The sequence below is a fragment of the Neofelis nebulosa genome, chromosome 5 (assembly GCF_028018385.1).
Source record: "Neofelis nebulosa isolate mNeoNeb1 chromosome 5, mNeoNeb1.pri, whole genome shotgun sequence".
Taxonomy (NCBI): Eukaryota; Metazoa; Chordata; class Mammalia; order Carnivora; family Felidae; genus Neofelis; species Neofelis nebulosa.
The window spans coordinates 119518230-119539576 of record NC_080786.1 but is presented as its reverse complement, the minus strand read 5'-3'; the positions used below and the strand labels follow the sequence as shown (position 1 = coordinate 119539576).

General features: G+C 35.6%; 1 protein-coding gene across 1 annotated transcript; it reads right to left on the bottom strand.

Annotated features, from left to right (window-relative positions):
* Positions 1 to 1235: 1235 nt before the first annotated feature.
* On the bottom strand, positions 1236 to 21023 carry POU1F1 (POU class 1 homeobox 1). The gene is made up of 6 exons (XM_058731705.1): positions 20465 to 21023; positions 18010 to 18159; positions 7934 to 8158; positions 5094 to 5258; positions 4085 to 4145; positions 1236 to 3190 (listed from the first exon to the last, which is right to left on the bottom strand). The coding sequence occupies exons 1-6, from the start codon at positions 20604 to 20606 to the stop codon at positions 2980 to 2982; spliced, it is 954 nt and encodes a 317-aa protein (XP_058587688.1). The 5' UTR covers positions 20607 to 21023; the 3' UTR covers positions 1236 to 2979.
* Positions 21024 to 21347: the final 324 nt, after the last annotated feature.

The window sequence follows — 21347 nt, the reverse complement described above, 5'->3', positions numbered from 1 at the left end:
GCCACAAGTACATTCCTTACTACCCAGTGGCCACACTTCTAGCCTGATCCCTGTGGACCTAATTTAAATATGTGCACTCCTATTTTAGATACTCTTACGTTAAAACTAGGTGTGTGTCCAGATCTGAAGAGAGACTGATAATAACTTTCTCCTTTGATTACCATTATTCTGCAGGAATAGGTTTTTTGCAGCTGTAGAAAAACAGATCAACTTTCCAATTTCCTCTCTGTAGAAATTGAGTCTCCCATAAAGGGACTTGACACCATTCTTCTAAACTTAGTTCCTTTGAGTCAACTGGATTGAATTTACCTTAGAGGAAGCCTGATGAATGTGATGGCTGATACAAGGGACTCTAATTGTTGGGACAACACACAACACACACTCCCCTTCCCCCACCCCCGTCTCCCCCCCGAAGTTGAGAGAAGGTGCACAAAGACACATTGCTCCCATCCCCAAAACACTGAAAATATTTTTTACTAGATCAATTTTTCCACCATTAGAGATGGAAGGGTCAGTGGATGAATGTCAACCATCTGTGCAAGATAAAATTGTACCAATTGGTATAAGTGACAGATCTTTCCATTTTAATGGACTATTCTGAATTCCTAAAGATTTACCACTGAAGAGTTCACAAGAACTTTAGATGGAAAGACTATTGCTAAAGTCAGGTTTTGCCATTTATTCCTGAAAGTATGAACATATAGATAACTGCATAGCAAATTACATTTGTCATTTATTTAATTGGAGTTTAGGATTCTAAATAGCATTAACCATTTTCTATTTTTATAAAAAGATCAATCTATATTAAAATATCTCTTTATATATATATATATATATATATATATATATATTTTTTTTTTTTTTTTTAACGTTTATTTTTGAGACAGGGAGAGACAGAGCATGAACGGGGGAGAGTCAGAGAGAGAGGGAGACACAGAATCCGAAACAGGCTCCAGGCTCTGAGCTGTCAGCACAGAGCCCAACGCAGGGCTCGAACTCACGGAGTGCGAGATCATGACCTGAGCCAAAGTCAGATGCTTAACCGACTGAGCCACCCAGGCTCCCCTAAAATATCTCAATGTAGTTAGAATAGTCTCAAAAACTTTTTAATACAAATAAATTAATTCTAAATACTAATGCATTTACAACTAATGTGAATAACTATAGATTTGTTATTTTGATATTAAGTATTGATTCAAAATAACTCCTTTTAGGGAGAAAAATTATTTCCCAATGCTAGCTGTATCTAAACCTGAATGACTTTATGGATGAATGTCTGATATTATCATATATATGTGAGGATATAAGCATTTATACATGCTTATTTTTGTTGTATAAAGTCAGATTAAACATTCTCAGATTTATATTTAAAGTGCAAAAAAGTCACTATTCTAGATTTATATTGCATTATCTTTTTTTCTATTTGCAACTTTCAGACATGCATATATGCATTTTTGTGTATGTATCTAGTATATATGTATGTATATACATCCTATTCCTGCCTTTTACAAACTCAAGAATCCCTTCCCAATTAATGTATGTGGTAAGCAGGTGAATTATACAGAGAAGAACTTACATATCTACATGGCTCAATAATATGGAATTTACTCTTGAAAAATAAAAGTCCTTGTATGTATACTTTGTTCAACACCTCCTGGGTGCTAGATGTGTACTTAAGCATAGATGATTAAGCCACTGAAAACAATCTCTTTTTGTTAATATATCAAAGTTTCTAGCAATCCAATTAATGGTGATTATGTGTGCATAAACATATATGATCTATAGAGATTATGAAATAATGTTTGATCTTTATTAGTATCACTAAAAGACTGGACAGTGTAATTTATTAAGCATTCTAAATCATTAATAAAATTTGGTCTAATTGTTTCCATTTTTGTTATATAAAATAAACATTGCCAGCAGATTTATATTTTAAATGCAAAAAAAAATCACTTAGATTGCTATTATGTTACCATTTCCTTCTGTTTGCAAGTTTCAAAGAAGTTCATTCTTATAATTAAATATGTTCCCTAGATATAAATCGCTAAATTAAAATACTCGATTGTCAAACTTTTTCATCAATAACAAATCATATTCTAGCCAATTAAAACAAAGTGATAGTCTTTTTGATAGGATCCTGATGATTTTCTGGGTTGTGAGACTTAAATAGTGTTATTAAATTACGCACCCTTCAAGTTTGTAGCAATTGTTAACAGCACACTCCTTCATTGGTAATATCACAACAGCACATTTCTTCATTTAACGAAGCTCGCGTGCCCACTACAAGCACTTTCCTAGGCACTGGACAAACAACAGTAAACAAGCCAGACATCATTCCTGCACTGTTGCAGCTTACAAAATAGTTTGGGTTCAGAATCCATAAACCCTATTTTCTATAAATAAACATCAAAAAAGCTAAATCTTTGGGAAGAATAAAAGATCAAAAGTATCGCTTCTAATTAAGATTTATTCCTAAATGCACTAATAAAATTCTAACGCACCTCCAGCTCTTAAGTGCAAACAATTTAGTTCAAACTAACTATTAGTGCTGATGGAAACAGGACATTGGTCACAATTTTCTAATTGTATTTTCTATGGTGATATTCTTTATTTAGCATTATGACTGAAATATTAAAAAGCTAATAAACAGCCTTGGGAAAAGGAATCTTGAAAGACCCATGTGCACACTCCATGTGTGCGTGTGTAGATAAAGAGGGAGTGAGAAAGACTTTGAAAGAATTATTGTTTTATTCCTATTGGTATCTTTGGCTTAAAAATACACAGTTTGGCTTCTGAGAATATTTTAAAGAAAATAAGTCACCAATATTTAAATTGTATTAATTTTTTAAAGTAGAAAAGTGTCTGCAAAAGTTGTTGATATAAAATTTTTGAAGCCAACCAAATAACTAATTTCTATTTTTGTTGGGGAAGAGAAAGGAAAGAAAAACAGAAAAATTGGATGTTACACAATAGTAAATTTTATCTGCATTCAAGGTGCTCCTTAGAAATAGTAAATAAACTCTGATTCAGACTTGTTTTCACCCGTTTTTCTCTCTGCCTTCTATTGCAAAACCAAACTCTTACTACTTCTTTCTCAAGATTCAGTTCTTCAGCCATTCGCATGATCTCTTGAGAGGAAGGTTTATTCTGTTCTCCAAAGTGTCTCTCCAGAGCATCTTTAGCAGCGATACTGAGTAGGGAGGGGTATAGAGAAGTGTGAGATTAAGGTGTTTTAATGATGTTTTGGCAGATCAAAATTCAGTAATGTTGAATTTCATAAATATCAACATGAAAATATTTAAAGACTCTGAAAACATTTCCAAAGCTTCAATAAAGATAAGTGTGTAGCCTGTAGAACATTTAGATGCTTGTGTTACACAGGGTACCGTAAGCAGAGTCACAGGAAGAAATAAGGGAATTTAGACTTTCTATGTTTATCCAACTTTGTGCCACTAGAGGGCACTGACTTCCTGAAAAGGAAATGAACACTTGTGTGGGCATTTCTAAATGTCCCTCAGAAATCATTTAAGTTATTTATAATAGGTGAGATGTTTAGTGAATAACTCATCGACCAAAACAAAATGTATATTTTAGCATTTCCTCTGTAATTTTCACACAAATTACCAAAAGATGAGCCAACAGTCTTTCTAGCTTGAAATGCAAGGAACCATGTTGGACTTTAAGAGACTGAAATACTGATTGCTACTTTTGCTATTTTTAATAACATAGATACCATATTGCCAGAGCAAGACATATCTGAAAGGACAGCAGAAATAAACACTTTGTATAAGTAATTGTTTAATTCTTGTTTTAGCCAAAAACTTGTGGAGTGAGTGTTCTTACTGGCTCTAGGTTATTAAATTATGCTTTTCCACCAATCTTGTTTTTTCAATGGACTCTATTCACCATGCATTTGTGTTATGTTGCACCTATGTTATCCTCAAATACTCTTCCATATATATATATATATATATATATATATACACACTATATATATATATATCTATATGAATATATATAGATATACATATATATATGTATATATTCCATTTCCTCTATACCTTTTAATGTCTCAAAAGAATACCTTATAGTTGTTCTTCGCTTCCTTTTCCTTTCATTTGCTCCCACTTTTTCATTGTATAAAGCTGTAATGGGGAAAAGAGAAACAATTGCAAAAACAAAGTAGGTTTTAAAAAACTGTCAGATTTGAGTTTCAAGTTTTCTTTATAAAACAATGCAAAATAAAGTCTATACATTTTTGTTTTACAGTTTTGCATTCTGTGTTATTTTATAGTACAAGACCCAGCACAAAAATGTTAAGGCAGAAATACTAACTCTGCAAAGACAAACATCTATAAATGATGACCCTATCATAGTTTCCTTGGAACATTTTATTGAAAAGCTCTCAAACTTTGCTCTTTATCCAGCTTTGATGGTAGTAGGAGTAGGTAATTTTATTACATTAGCAATTGCTTATGTACTTATTTGGAAGACTGGTGTGTACAAATTCTCTGCCTACGGTAATATTAGGTTATAAAAATTCCGGTACAATCACTATGGTATAGCACAGAGCCAAAAAATCTGGATGTGTTTAAAAAAAAAAAAAAAAAAAAAAAAAGTCATGTCATCACCTCATGCCTGTGCCATGTTATCTAGAAACCTGTTCTTCTACAGCTTATCTTCTCACTCGGTTTACCCTTCTCAGTAAACTTATTTCTATGCTTTCATTATCCTTCCTTTTTTTAGTATTATGAAACATTTTTTTGTAATATGAAATTTATTGTCAAATTGGTTTCCATACAACACCCAGTGCTCATCCCAATAGGTGCCCTCCTCAAAGACCACCACCCACCCACCTCCCCTCCCTCCCACCCCCCATCAACCCTCAGCTCATTGTCTGTTTTTAAGAGTCTCTTATGCTTTGGTTCCCTCCCTCTCTAACCTTTTTGTTTTTTTTTCCTTCCCCTCCCCCATGGTCTTCTGTTAAATTTCTCAGGATCCACGTAAGAGTGAAAACATATGGTATCTGTCTTTCCCTACCATTGTTTCTAGGTTAAAACATCACACAGCCCGCAGAGATCTAACTTCAGTACCTCCGACTTGCTCTGCTTCCTCCAGCCATTTTGATAATATTGCTTTTAGTTTGCATGCGTTTTTAAAGCTGAGCTGCAGGTTTTCAAATCGGCAGATAGTCGTTTGACTGAATTCTGAGCCATGCACAGCTGCCAGGGCTTCCCCAACATTGGTTTGGGTGTATCCTGTGAGAGGGCAATAAAGACCCATTAGCTCCAGCTGTTCAAGAAAGATTCACTTTGGTCTTTCTTTTGGTATTTAACTATGAAGTATTTCTTTTAAGCATATGCATTGGCAATTTAGAACTGTTTAGTAAGTTCCATGTAGAATTGTCAAGTACTTCAAAAAATACTTTTAATTTTTTCTAGAAGACGAAACAATTCAGACAGGAACATCTGCCATTCACAGTACTTAGTGACACTGGATAGAGGTATCAAACATTTTATAAGACACTAAAAACTTTTTGCTGTCTTTATTAAATGTCTGATTATATATGCTAAAAAATACAGTGTATTAAATATGATGCATAAAATGTATGATATATCACAAATATTTTTATCTCATCTATAAAATTTTCAACTATATTGCTAAAGGGTACCAAGTAAAACTAAGAATTATGTTTACTTTCCCTAAAAACATGTTTATTACAAGACCGTGATCACCCAGTATTTTACATGTATCTTCGAGGACATTTATTATATCATTTGGTAATGCTTCAGGCCAAAGATCCCTATCGATTGTCCCAAAACATTTTTAGAGTACAAGTTGATATCAACCATCAGCATTGAATTTGAAATATTAACAGCAATATAAATAGCTCATTGAAAATGGTTGTTGTAAAGATGCCTATTGCTGTGTTTATCATATATAGTCATTGCATATTAATTCAGGGCCTATAGCTATATATCTGTATGCATAAAATGGTTACATACAATGCCCACCAATAAATATTACAAAATTACCTGTGGTTCATTCCACAGGTACAGAGGGTGGAACTATCATTTTAAATCCATTTAAAAGATACACTACTTCATGAATTTAAATCAAGGCTAATTTTTATAGTTATTTTATGTTAAAAAACACTATTGAATAGAAAGCGTGCAAAGGCTATCTGTGGTTCACAGAGAAAGAATTCCAAATGACTATAAAACACATGAAGTACCGTTTTTCAATCTTCACTCAAATTTAAAATGAAAGTACCATGAGGTACCACTTTGACCTATCTGATTTACCTGATTTGCAAAGACCCAAAAGATTAAACCACATTTTTCTTCAACAATTTTATTCTGTGTGCTGTCGGTCACTGTTCTAAGTGCTGAGGATATGCTTTTAAGGAAAAATAAAAATAAAAAATTCCTGCCTTCATAAAGATTATATTCTGAGCAGTTTGCCAAGAGACACTCGTGGTGGTAAAATTTGGTACAACCTCTATACAGACCAATTTGACAACATCTATCAAAATTACAAATACACTTTAATTAAGAAATTGTGTTTTTAACACTTGTCCTACATATAAATTTATGTAGGTACAAAATGGCATTTATGATGTGAATCATCATAGGATTTTTTAAAAATGAGTTTATTTTGAGAGAGAGACATAGTGTGGAAGCAGGGGGAGGGGCAGAGAGAGAGAGAGAGAGAGAGAGAGAGAGAGAGAGAGAGAGAGAGAGAATCCCAAGTGGGCTCTGCACTGTCAGCATGGAGCCCAAAGTGGGGCTCAAACTCATGCACCATGAGATTGTGACCGGAGTCAAAATCAAGAGTCGGATGCTCAACCGAATGAGCCACCCAGATGCCCCTGTAGGAGGACTGTTTAACAATGTAAGATTGGGGGCGCCTGGGTGGCGCAGTCGGTTAAGCGTCCGACTTCAGCCAGGTCACGATCTCGCGGTCCGTGAGTTCGAGCCCCGCATCAGGCTCTGGGCTGATGGCTCGGAGCCTGGAGCCTGTTTCCGATTCTGTGTCTCCCTCTCTCTCTGCCCCTGCCCCGTTCATGCTTTGTCTCTCTCTGTCCCAAAAATAAATAAAAAACGTTGAAAAAAAAATTTAAAAAAAAAAAAAACAAAAAAAACAAAAAAAAACAAAAACAATGTAAGATTGGAGACGACCTGAATTTACCATCAATAGGGACTGATTAAATAATAAATTCATGTGACGGAATTTGATAGGCCCATTAAAAAAAAAACTTAGGAAAGCCCTCTCAAATAAATAGTTAAATAAAAAATATCTGGGGGCACCTGAGTGGTTCAGTTGGTTGAGCATCTGACTCTTGATTTTGGTTTAGATCATGATCTCATGGTTTATAGGTTTGAGTTCCATGTCAGGCTCTGCTGATCGTGGAGCCTGCTCGGGATTCTCTGTCTCCCTCTTTGTCCAGCTCTCTTCTAAATAAATAAACATAAAAAATATTTTGAAAAAAATCTATATTGAAAGGTCTGTATAGTTGCTTATATGTACATAAGGTATCTCTGGAAGGATGCAAAGAAACCTGATAAACAGGAAAGACAAACAGAAAGGATATATTTCACTTACGCCCTTTATGCCTTCGAATCATATGAATGACTTATCTATTCCTAAGTTCAAATAAAATAGAAAAACAAGTACTTCAAGACAAATTTTAAGGTAGGTAAGTGGGAAAAAATAGCATTAATTTAAAAACTTATGTATTTAGGATATTAAGAATTAACAAGGAGATAAAGGTTTTTGTAGGATTTCCATAATTGGAGTAACTTATATCCACAGCAGAGATGTAGAATGAGAACTGTCTTAGACTTCTGAGTAGAGTATAAGAGACTGAACAGTAATATAGTAAGGATTTGCAGACTAAGGTGTATGCCTGTTACTCTTAAAAAGTGCATACCTAACTTAATTCTTCTCACTTTAAATTCATTGGCAAACTTCTCAAGTTCTCGGATTTCCGGAGAATCCATGTCTATGGGCTCTTCAATCAATTTACTTTTCCGCCTGAGTTCCTGCTTGAAATCAGTGACGGTGGGGTCTTCTGCCAGAAGAGGCTGGTGCATGGGAGGAAAGCCATGACTCAAGGTGTGGTCAGGAAACTTGTAAAGACAAGGGGTTAAGCTACCTGTGAGTAAACAAAGACAGGAAAGGAAAGGGATTTGTAATTGTCTGCCATTTCTATACAAGCAAAAGTTTTGCACCTTTGAAACCATTATTTCCCTACAGCTGTCAAAATTAAAAAAATTTTTTTTCATATTTATTTGAGAAAGAGAGAGAGGGGGAGGAGCAGAGAGAGAGAGGGAGACAGGGAATCCCAACCACCTCCATGCTGTCAGCCCAGAGCCCAACATAGGGCTTGATCTCAGAAACTGTGAGATGACCTGAGCCGAAATCGAGTTGGATGCTTAACTGACTGAGCCAACCAGGCACCCCTAGCTGTCACAGTTCTAAAAGGTTAAGTAACATTCAGCCTTCTAAAATAGCAGTCAGAGTAGCTTAGTAAAAATGTTTCTTTTCCATCTTCCCCAGAGCAGCAAAAACAAAAATAATGCCAAAGGAAAAAAGCAGGGAATTGCAAATAATTAAAAAAGAAATAAGCAAATACTCTCAGAAGTATGTTTCCCATTATTTCATTTTTCTCTTAAAAGACACCTGTTCCTGTGAATCTGAGGTTCAACTAAAACTGGAATGTAGATTTCAATCTCTGTTATTTTAATTCGTTACGCAAATAATCTGTGATGTTTATTATAAACAAGGCATATGCTTAAAGTACTGTGCTGGGAAGTTTTCTTAGTATTAGAAAATTAATTTTACAATATTAAGAAGCTCCCCTGTTTTATCAGTCAATGCTTAATTTCAAGGGAAAATAATCGTGTCTTTTTTTTTTTAATTTAACAAAGGCAGGTGAAAAGAAAATAATGAGAACATGAAATACATTAATATGGTTAAATAGATTCAAGGAGTGAAAGGAAAAAAGGTAATTTTTAAAGTTCTATTAAAAGGCAGCATCAAGATTTCTTGAAAAGTATACAATATAATGGAATAATTTCTTGATTATTATTGAAGAAGCAAAACTAATGACAAGGAAGGGTGCAATTCTAGATATGATAGGCAATCGCCCATAAATGATGAAGCATTAGATCAACTGATTGGGCTAAATAATAAATCACAAAAACACTAAAAGATGTAATTTTTTGAAAACTTCTTGCAGATTTCATTCTGTACTAGGAAAGGAGAGTCACTCTCAGTTGGGGAGCATGGGTGGATGACAGGACAGCATCAGCCAAATTTCGACACATTTCTGTTTTTCCTCATCAATACATTGTTTTTATTGGTAGAGATTTCACTTCAATTTATAGTTAATGACACTTGTATAAGCAAGACATTTTATACAAATAAAATACTTGGTAATTTATCATTTTTCTTATGAGTATAAATAAATATTTAAGCTAAAAATAAATTACTATAGAATGTATGCAATAATCATTCTTGGAAACACTGAAAAAATATATCAAATTTATGCTACCTATTATTTTTCTATAAATACATTCACAAATCAAAGACATGAGTAATAATGTAATTTTCTAGAATATATAAATCTTATATTAATATATCAATATGTAATAACCAAAGAATAGTGTAAGTCAGCAAATGATCGACTTGCATTATTTATATGACAATATGTAATTATAAAGTGTGCCCCTTTCCATAGACTATGTCCTTTTTGGGAGCAAAATAATATACAAGTGAGGAGTTAAACAAAAATAGCATAAAATAAATTTAGCTGCTGTGAAATATATTTGAAAGAAACTATTCCTGTCTAAAAAAATTCATGCTTCTTTTACAAACCCAAATTACCCAGTTTTACTTTTTAAAGTCAGTTAATTGTCCACTCTATGCTTTAGTGGGTGGTATATTGATAAGACAAGATAAAATTTTCAAAAGCAGTTCTATTAATTTTTAAAATGTTTATTAATTTCTTTTTTTTAATGCTTATTTTTGAGAGGGAGAAAGAGACAGAGAGTGAGTGGTGGAGGGGCAGAGAGCTAGGGAGACACAGAATCTGAAGCAGCCTCCAGGCTCTGAGCGGTCAGAGGTCGATGTGGGGCATTAACTCATGAACCATGAGATTATTACCTGAGCCGAAGTCGGACACGCAACTGACTGAGCCACCCAGGTGTCCCAATGTTTACTAATTTCTATTAGCTTTGCATTTCTGCTAGTTGAAGTAAAAGAAATTACATAAAAGGAAACCGATCACGTTTATTTTAGGATTTGCTTAATATTTATCTCAAGACTTTGCTTCCACTTAGGCTTTAAGAGTTGGTACTCAGATATATGAAAACAATCTTCACTTCTTGTATCATTCAAAACACCAAATGTCACTCAAGACACTTAATGAAGTACTATGAGAAAGAGTAAAAGCAGCGAGAAAAAAATAAGCTGCTGAGGTTTTTTCTCTACCTTACCATTTTATTATTTTTTGTATTGAAGTATATTTGACACGCAATGTTACGTTGGTTCAGGTATACGCCATAGTGATTGGACGACTCTGTGTTTGCTGTGCTTGCTCTAAGTGTAGCTACTGCCATCCGTCACCAGATGATGCTGTTACAATATCATTGACCACAGGGGCACCTGGGTGGCTCAGTCGGTTGAGCGTCCAACTTCGGCTCAGGTCATGATCTCACGGTCCGTGAGTTCGAGCCCCGCGTCGGGCTCTGTGCTGACAGCTCAGAGCCTGGAGCCTGCTTCAGATTCTGTGTCTCCCTCTCTCTCTGACCCTCCCCCGTTCATGCTCTGTCTCTGTCTCAAAAATAAACATTAAAAAAAATTTTAAGCAATATCATTGACCACATTCCTTGTGCTCTACCTTTCATCCCTGTGGCTTACTCATTCCATACCTGGAAGCCTGTATCTCCTACTCCCCCTCACCCATTTTGCCCATGTCTCTCCCTCTTTCCTCTGGCAACCATCAGTTTGTTCTTTGTATTTATGGGTCTGTTTCTGCTTTGTTTGTTCATTTGTTTTGTTTTTTTAGATTCCACATATAAGTAAACTCATTTGGTATTTTTCTTTCTCTGACTTATTTCACTTAGCATAATACTCTCTAGCTCCATCCGTGACAAATGGCCATCTCATTCTTTAAGGCAGAGTAATATCCCACTGTGTATATATATGTGCCGTCTGCTGTGTGATTTTACACATTTAATGTATTTTAAAGCACTTCAGATAACTCATTTTACCTAAGTCAAATTTTTATTTTCCATAAATAATTTGTTACATATCTTTTATAAGCTATGCCGTAAGGTCTGAATTTATTAGCCTTTGTGGTCATCGTTTTTTATTTTTCTTGCTGACCATAGTCACACACTGCTACAAATCTACATGATACTTTGTGCTGTGTCCATTTCACACTTGTCATCTTGTCTTTATGTAAGTGAAATAGAAACAAATTTTATTCACAATTTAAAATTTAGAAAATTTAAATAAAAGGAAGTTAAACAACCTCCATTGGATGCTACAATGAACCAACTATACAGCTAAAACCAGATCTAAAGTCCAATGAACACTGTAATAAACCACACTGAAATAATCACCTCATTCAATTTTTAGGCAATCTGTACTCAGGTAAGCCAAATGTACTTTCCTTTAAAGACATCTGCAGTTTAAATATATTTGGCTACATTAAACATATACTTTCAGACAAAAATATTATAGTTTATTACAATATTAGAAGAGAGCCACCTCTATTTCTGGAAAATTATAGAGGTAGTTTATACATTATAAATACCCTGGAAAGGGGTGCCTGGGTGGCTGAGTTCCTTAAGCATCTGACTCTTGATTTCGGCTCACGTCATGATCTCACAGTCCATGAGTTTGAGCCCTGCATCTGACAGTTCAGACCCTGCTTGGGATTCTCTCTCTGCCTCTCCCCTGCGTTCTCTCTCACCCTCTCTCTCAAAATAAATAAATAAACTTAAAAAATACTCTGGGAAAATCAACATTTAAAATATAAATTTGAATGTGAGTCCATGAAAAGTACACAGGAGATACTATGTTCAAAGGTTTGGCATCCAGAGCAAAGGAAAACACAATGTGTGATATGTTTGTATTTTTCATTAAGTGAATATATCCACAGTTATCTGCACAGACACATTTCTCCTGGAATTAACTTTAAGCAGAAATTCATGACAGTCATAAGCAAAGGCAAAGTGCTGTGTGTCTCATATGATCCTATATTTGGGGGAGAGTGGACAGTGACTGGTAGGGTATGTATGGAAAGATATTAAATCTTTCTGAAGCACTGAATAAAAACAAAAACAAAAACAAAAACAAAAACAAAAACGGGGCATCTGGGTAGCTCAGTTGGTTAAGCGTCCGACTTCGGCTCAGGTCATGATCTCACGGTTCGTGGGTTTGGGCCCGTGTGAGGCTCTGTGCTGACAACGCAGAGCCTGGAGCCTGCTTCGGATTTTGTCTCCTCTCTCTCTGCCCCTCCCCTGCTCATTCTCTGTCTCTCTCAAAAGTAAATAAATGTTAAAAAAGAGATTTCATAAAAAATTTTAAAAAATGGGAAGAAGATAAAAGAAGCAATGAATCCTCTGTAGCCAGAGTCTCATAAACAGTTTCCAAAACACGGATAAAGCAGTGTGAGCCTAGAGAAGCACACAGCTAAACCTCTTGGAAGTGTTTGCACCTTCTTTACAGTCTGAAGTATATTTTCATGTTGTAGATTAATCCACCCAAACCTTTCTTTTATTTGTGTTGAGAGAGGGAGAGGGCACGAGCAGGGAAGGGGAGGAGAGGGAGGGAGAGAGAGAATCTTGTACCATCAGTGCTCAATCAGATGTGGGGCTTGAACTCACAAACTGTGAGATCAAGACCTGAGCAGAATGCTTAGTGGACAGAGCCACCCAGGTGCTCCTCACAAAAGCTTTCCTAAATTGCTGGGTCATATATTTCCATGTGGCGGATGTGGGAGAAGAAAAGAGGTAAATCTTTTAAAGCTAGCAATGGGGAGGCAGAGGTGGCTGGTTCAACACACTATGGTATGGGGCAAATTGCTCTTCCGGGCTCTGGATGCTGACAATGTCTCTGAGAGTCCGGACTTGAAGCCTTATAAGAACACACAGGGGAACCAGAGGGACATAGTAAAATTCACCATTTTGCTGGAGACATGCAAAGGAATGTGTATTTCAATGTTTCCATTTATTTATTTATTTGTTTTTATTCACACCTGACCAAGTGAGACAAACCAGAAGTGTGAATTGTGATCTTTTCTATGCACGGGGAAAATCTTATCCATATACAGCAGGGATCCTCTGCATGGTTTTGTAATTTATTTGGAACACGGCCATGCCCATTTGTTTCCACGTGGCCTGGGAATGCTTTCCTGCTACAGTGATCAAATTGAGTAGTTGAGAGACTAAGAAAACTTAGGGAAAATGCCTCATGTTACTGCTACGAAACAGTTTTTTCTGATTCAGAGGTTAAAAAACAAACAAACAAACAAACAAACAAAAAAACCCAAACCTTCAGAATTACTTCCTCCCTCAGAGTCAACACCATCAGAAAAAGTTAGGGAGAAACAAAATAAAAAAGGAGAAGTAGAAACAAGGAGGAGAAAGAAGGAAGAAGAGAAAGAAGAGGAAGGAAGGAGTGGGAGGAGGAACGAGGAACTGCAGAGGGGGAGACAAAGGAGGAGAAGAGGAAAGAAAACAACTTCAGAATGAGAGCTGGGCTCCAAAGTTGACTATTTCTCTATGTCAACCATCAAACTGATTTCTGTTGTCTATTGCATACGAGCAGTTAGAGAGGGCATTTTCGGTCATAATTATCTTTTCTTATTCACTTATTATTAAAAAGAAACAAAACAAAACAATGCGGGTGCCTGGATGGTTCAGTCAGTTACGCTTCCAACTTCAGCTCAGGTCATAATCTCACAGTTCGTGGGTTTTAGCCCCGTGTCAGGCTTTGTGCTGACAGCTCAGAGCCTGGAGCCTGCTTTGGATTCTGCATCTCCCTATCTGCCCCTCCCCCATTTTCTTTCTTTCTCAAAAATAAACTTAAAAAAAATTCATCGTTCCAAACCTCAGCTATTTTACTTTTCTCTTGAAATTAATTTTTTTAACGTTTTATTTATTTTTGAGACAGGGAGAGACAGAGCATGAACAGGGGAGGGTCAGGGGAGGGTCAGAGAGAGGGTCAGAGAGAGGGTCTGAAACAGGCTCCAGGCTCCGAGCTGTCAGCACAGAGCCTGACGCGGGGCTCGAACTCACGAACTGTGAGATCATGACCTGAGCCGAAGTCAGACGCCCAACCGACTGAGCCACCCAGGAGCCCCCCTCTTGAAATTAATTTTCAAATGAGGACTCTCATACCTCATTTTGGCTTGGCCGTTATATAATATGACCTTGCTGTGTTTAATACACATTACTGTGCCGCTGATTTGCTCAGTTTCCCCAGGATGGTGGGCAGAGCGGACAGCCCACTGAGCGTGTTGCCTAGCTTTCACCCCCCTTCAGAAGAGAATCAATTTCAAATACTCAAGAATTAGCATTTGAGGTCTTTTTGTTGTTCTTTTGTGTTGTGTTCATCTAGAAGAGACTTTGAAGAGCTTTTTTAAAATTTTTAAATTGACATTGAAAATTTTTTTTATTTTAAATAAAGAGAGTAGAGGAGAGGGGCAGAGGAAGAGAGAGAATCTTAAGCAGGCTTCTTGCTTGTGCGGAATCCCACATAGGGCTCAATCCCATGATTCTGGGATCATGACCGGAGCCAAAGTCAAGAGTTGGACACTCAACCTACTGAGCCACCAGCCTCCACTTAAAGAGCAATTTTAATTCACTGTTTCTTGTTATCCATGTTGTAGGCTGTTGAATAATCTAAATTCTCAGGGATGAAGGGACAGAAGAAGGCATTTAGCTGCAACAGTATCTAAAGAGAAGATCATGGGAAAGCCAGGTCAAGTTGGTACAAATTTGCCACAATTCAACCTCAATAAAGTTGTAGCTCTCACCACAACTCAGATAGGAAGAGATTGAAACTCAGAGAGGCTAAGTGACTTGAACAGGTTTGTAATTAGTTCATGGTGTGGCTAATTCATCGTTCCCAATGCATCTTTCTCTTTGGTGTGTCCACATATGGATAAGGCATGGTGGATTCATTTCATAATTTAAAAAATCCTCCCTACTAACCTTAATAAATATTAGCTATAGCTCTTCCCTTCCAGTGGGTTATTAATTTAATAAAACATTCAAACTAAATGTAAGCATCAGAGTACGGGTATAAGAGTACCACAGTAAAATAAAGCAATTTCACATCCTTTGAAATATATGTCTTTCTCTAGATTCCTTTCATATCGCATACATGACAATAAACCTGTCTTTATTGTAGATAATAAGATGCTTCTGCGGAGTGTGGGCAAGTGGCTGATTTGATGAATGCTCTGAGGCTTCTCAGAAAATTCCAATGACATAGCCAGGTTTCTCTGGTGTATTTTATATCTCTGTGCTCTTATTTTTGAATTCCTGCGTTTTATAACTCAATTTGTGTAGCTTCTCTGGGGATAAAGTCAGAAGAGTTCAGATTCTCTGGGGTTTAATCTATGATGCAAAAACCAATACTAAATATATGTCAAAATAATGACATTCCAATAATAAAGCATATCACTCTCAAAAGATATTCAAATACAATCTCGATGCTTGCCACGGTGAGTTTTTCTTTCGGTGACTAAATATAAATAACTTTTAAGACTCTAGTGATACATTCAAGTCTTAGCATGACCATGTTGCTGTTCATGTCACTAACGCAGGCTTTGGATCATTTTAAAGGGCTTTTCTGGAAGCTCTCCTTTTCAACTGCAGCGAGGAAGAGGGTTTGCTGAGTGCCTGCCGAGGGGGCTTGTCAGTACAGCCCCCGCTGCCTGTGGACTCTCATTGTGAGCCTGGGCCTGGAAACTAGAAACGGGTTAGAATTCTCAGGCCAGCTGCAAACCCACTAGGGCAGTAGCCTCAAGGGGGAGGGAGGTGGTAGCAAAAACCATCTCAGTGTTTGGTCTGTGGTGAACCTCCATCCTCTGCCACCTGTTGCTAGTTTCGAAGGCACCTCAAGTTGGACCTGGCTTTGTGGTCAGCGAGGCTGCTCCTCCAAGAGACAGTCGCGTACAGCCATGTGCTGGTCACATCTGGTCTTCAAGATCCCAATGTGGTGTGGGCCATACAAAGCATTCTGCCTACACCTCTACTGGCTCAATGCACATTCTACTATGTTTATAATGAGAGTAGCTTATCATCAACAAGGGCTGTTCTCATTAACCATGAATACTGATTAACTATTAAATATATGAATCATAAATAATCAGTCTTCCAAGGGGAAAAATATGGCTGTCCCCATTTCATAATTACTAAAAAAAGATACTAGGACTTACAGGTCTTCATTAGTCTTCATCTTACCATAAAGGTGAGGATACTAGTTTATGTAGAATGCCCATTGACGGAATGTAAGTGGAGATCATTGTTTCTGGAATAGCTTGAAGTTTTAATGTTTTATTTAGTCTCAACATGAAAAAAATTGGAGAAATTAAATGTTGAACTAAAATACTTGTTAAATTTTATTTCAAATTTATAGTTGTAAATCCATGGGTTCCCCCCCCACCCATCACTTATTAGGGATGATAACAAGACAAAGCAGTTAGAAAAGATTTCCTCAAGAGTGCTTGGGTGGCTTGGTCAGTTAAGTGTCTGACTCTTGATTTCTGCTTAGATCATGATCTCACGTTTCCTGAGATCAACCTCCACATGGGGCTCGAGCTGACAGCATGGAGCCTGCTTGGGATTCTCTCTCTTCCTATCAAAATAAATAAACTAAAAAAAAAAAAAAAGATTTCCTTAATATAGGATTCATTTATCTAAAGCTTCTCCCTTAGTATCACACATACTCTCTCTCTTATTTTCTCACATAGAACCTCAGTAGTTTATTGTCACCCATAAGGTTTCTCTCCCTGTAGTAACCAATATAAAAGGTCAAAGAATACCTAAAAAATATGTATACAAAATTGTGTACTTTGTTAAACCCTTAAAATCTTTTGCCTGGCCATATCTTAAAATTAAGTCATAAGGTTTGTTATGAATAGATTAGGTCAGATTTTCCTCTTAAGAAATGTGTTATCAGTGCTTTCATACAAGCATCAATAAATAATTAACCTTGATCTAGTGATGCTTTTTTGTCCAGAGGAAAAACAAAAGTAACTTCAACTATTTCAATCTCATTTAAGACTAACAACAACTCAGAGCTGCCACAGCTTTAAACAACTATCACTAAAGCCGCTACGATTCACTCTTAGCTTTCAATGTCTTGTTTACCTCACGGGCCAAATATCCAGAAGAAATACTGCAACGAGGGAGATGTTGTAGAAGTCTGTACTGTCTGCTTTGGTAGCCACATGAGTTTATTAACACTTGAAATGTGGCTACTGCAATCGAAGAACTAAATTTTAAATTTGACCTTATTTTAGCTAGTTTGTTTAAACTTAAATAAGCACGAGAGGCTAGTCACAACCATATTATAACTGGTGATATAAGTAACATCAATAACATCAAGTGACAATCTGCAGTTTGGCAGTAATGAATTAGAGTAAAATTCATACAAAGCAAACAAAAGAGTTAAGCACAGAAGTTCAGGGTTATGTAGAATAAGGGCAATCAGGTGTAACCATTATGATCTCTGAAGGTATCACATATTAGGGAACATTTCAGTAAGTAGTGGTTTACCAGCAATTTCCAAGGTTAAGCAATAAGAATTTCATGACACATTCTGCTAAAGGTTCCCTCAGACCCTCCTGAAGCCAAGACTACGCTGTATGTTAACTAAGTGGAGAATAAAAAATAATAAATAATAAGATTCTCTCAGACCCAAGAAATCCATCTTAGTGTCCCCAAACTCAACCTCACATATGCAGACAATTTTTCTTACCTGCCATCACTCCATAGGTTGATGGCTGGTTTCCATAATGACAGGAAGGAACAGAATAATGAAGTCCTGTTGCTGTGTTTCCCAACGATGTCACCAGGAAATATGCACACAAACATTTAGGAGTTTGGATCAAAGACAAAATAGACGGGACTGGTAAGAAAATGTATGAGGATTCAAGACACAGTCATTTCATTGCAAAAAGACACATTTATGGGATTCTTAAAGTTATATGGCAATAATTTGTTTTCACTTGGGGGAAATTCTCTGCTGAGGAGGCTAAAAGCAGAAATCAAATTTTGTCTTAGGTAACCAGATCATAAATTATCAGTGTGGATGATAACAATCTTTAATTATGTTGTGCTCTATGAGGGGTGACTGACCAGTTTGGACATTGGCCAATTGGGAGTTGCAGAATTCTTGTAGGTTCCATCTCATATACACATTACAATGAACTGGAGGAATAATCTCTTAAAATTCTTGTATAATATGGTTGTATATAGTGGTCTTTCTCTAGAGGAATGAAAACAGAAACCAACTCTTGAACAGTCATTATCTCTATTCTAACAATTTCTTCCATCAAAGAGAAAATGGCCAAGCAACTGGTCTCTATTTGGATACAATCATAAAAACCCCACTAAATGCAGATGTTGATGAAAAATCCATGACAGTGGATGATGTCTTTATGTTGATGTTGAAATCAAGAAGTTTTCTGGATGCCCACAATCAATGCAAAAATTCTAATAATAAAGCTGGTCAAAAAAAATTGTTGAGTGACTTGAGATCTGTAAAGTTTGAAAGCAGTATATAAATATTACCTCATTCATAGTTTTACTTGTCTTGTGGAATCAATGTGTGTTATGAAAATAAATTTGAATTGCTAAACTTTAATCAAGCTTTAAGCATGAATCACCAAGTTGACTAAAAGTATGGGTATTGACAATAAAACCACTCCTTATGTATTTCCTCATTTTTCCTTCATATCCTGAGCATAGTGATAGGTTTGCATAAATATGATTATAAATTCTTGAATAAATATAAGATATTATTAAGTATAGAATTAGAATCCTTTGAAAATTCTGAGATACAATCTAGTGATTAGAGATATGAGGTCACTTCAGAAAGCAACATTTTCTCTTACTATTGATAAATCTTCAAATTTTCATTTTAAAATTGACATGTAGAAAGAACGGAAGTAATTTTACATTATAATATTTTATATTATAATGATCAAATATAAAAATCTCACTATGCAATCCAAAATTAAACAAACATGAAACCCATGTTATATCCAATGCTCTTTTCATTATAGGCATTATTTCTACTTCCTTACCTAGTATATTATAATTTGATCTGATGGAAAAATTATAAAATCAAATGCTATAATCATGTATTTAAATATTATTTAAATATATACTTAGAATAGATATATCTATTATTTAAAATATACAATTAACTGTGATAACTGCTTACATTTAATTATAGCACATATTTTTGGTTAAAATACTTTATTATATTTTCCAAAAAATATGTTTGGGAGACTTCCATTATTGCCTTTTTATTTAAATTATGAGAATCTTTGGTAGATGAAAAAAAAAAACCCTCTACATTAATAATTTTACCACAATCCAGATACATACTCTCTAGATTTAAAAAAAAATTCAGCTGCAGATTAATCCCAAACTTACTTATGAAAGAAATTTACTTAATTCAAAACTTTGTCCGCTTATAAATCTACTTTAAAAACCTTGTTACTGCATAAAGAAAGGGTGCATTAGCAACACATACCTATTTGTATTTGAGACAATATATTCAAATTTTCAAGTTTAATTTTTACATAAGAAAGTTCTGTAAGAAAACATTAAAATTTTGTTAGAGATTGAAGTCTCTTCAGAACTCAGTTTTGAGAGATTTTAACTCAGTTTTATGGGTTCTAAATGTTACATGTGTCTTCTAGTTTTGATTTTTGAATTATGCTAAAAATATATTTGTTAAAATCATTTAATTATTTTATTCTTTCAAATCCGTAGTTTTTGGTATTGGGAATCATTCAGTTGTGTTTACTGTGAGGTATATGGCTGTTTTTGGACATGGTAAAACCAAATACATCTTTAAGATAAAGAAGTAACACCTTTTAAACACTATTTAGGCTATTGCTTTAGTTTGCTCTTGATCCATAAATGCTTACATAAAAATGCTTTTTGGATTAAAAACACCCAGACTCACTGTTATGTAGAAAATCTTCTTTATAATAAAATCAACAATTGAAATTACGACGCTTACTAATAGTTCTTTAACAATTTCTCAGGTACTTTGGCTTTTTAAATGTACTTAAAATTTAACTTAAATTAAAGGAGAAAATAAAAGAAGCGAGGAGATTCTAAGCTAACAAGATCCAAAGGATCCATCCTGAAATCTTTAGGCCCAGCCGCACGGAGACCCGGATGGGAGTCAGTACCTGTAGACATCACATTGGTGGCGTGGTTGGAGACCGGGAGGCACTCGGCAGCGCTGTGATGCATTATCAGAGGCAGAGTTGCAGAAGACTCGGAATTCAGAGGTATAAAGGTATCAGCCGAAGTAAAAGGTTGGCAACTCATTCCCACAAGAGAGTAGAAAAAGGAGGAGAACTGCTGCTCCCCAAATCAGAGTTTGATTATATTACAGTTTCAAAGGGCCGTTTCAAATCTCACTACCTGCATATATACATCAGGAAGGCTCTGAAGCAACCAGGAGGGCGCGTGCTGGTATTTATACTGCAGGGAAATCCCTTTCTACATGTTAATCGTCTTTTTCCCAGGGGTATTGCTTTATCAATCTGAACCATCTTCCTCCTCACCCACACATAATCCGTGCCCAAGAGGGAACCTGGTTCTGGGGTATAGATGGACGGAAAGGGAGAAATCTGAAACTTTGACAACTTCAGTAATTCAGACATTTTAGAAAGGAATCAAGAACTTCAAAAATATAAGTGTCCCTCAAAGAAATAATCCTAAAGTGAATTGAAAAATACTAGGTGTCTTTTTGCTACTAATACAGTAACAAATGTTTATATGTGAGAGATTTTGTGTTTTTTTTTTTGATGACTTCTCACTAGATCTTGAAAATAACATAAAAATACATACTACAAAATTTTAAGAAACTATAAATATTAAAAGTTTAAATCAAAAGGTCTAGAGAAAACTAATGAACAAATACATTGCCAACTACTGATTCAGACTCAACAATGCAATTTTGAAAAACTATGAAAACCATGCTGGGGATACTGTAGCAAACATAAGTAACCTGAGAGCCATAGATATTACTGACATAAGCGATGGCCATACTTCATAAGAATTTTT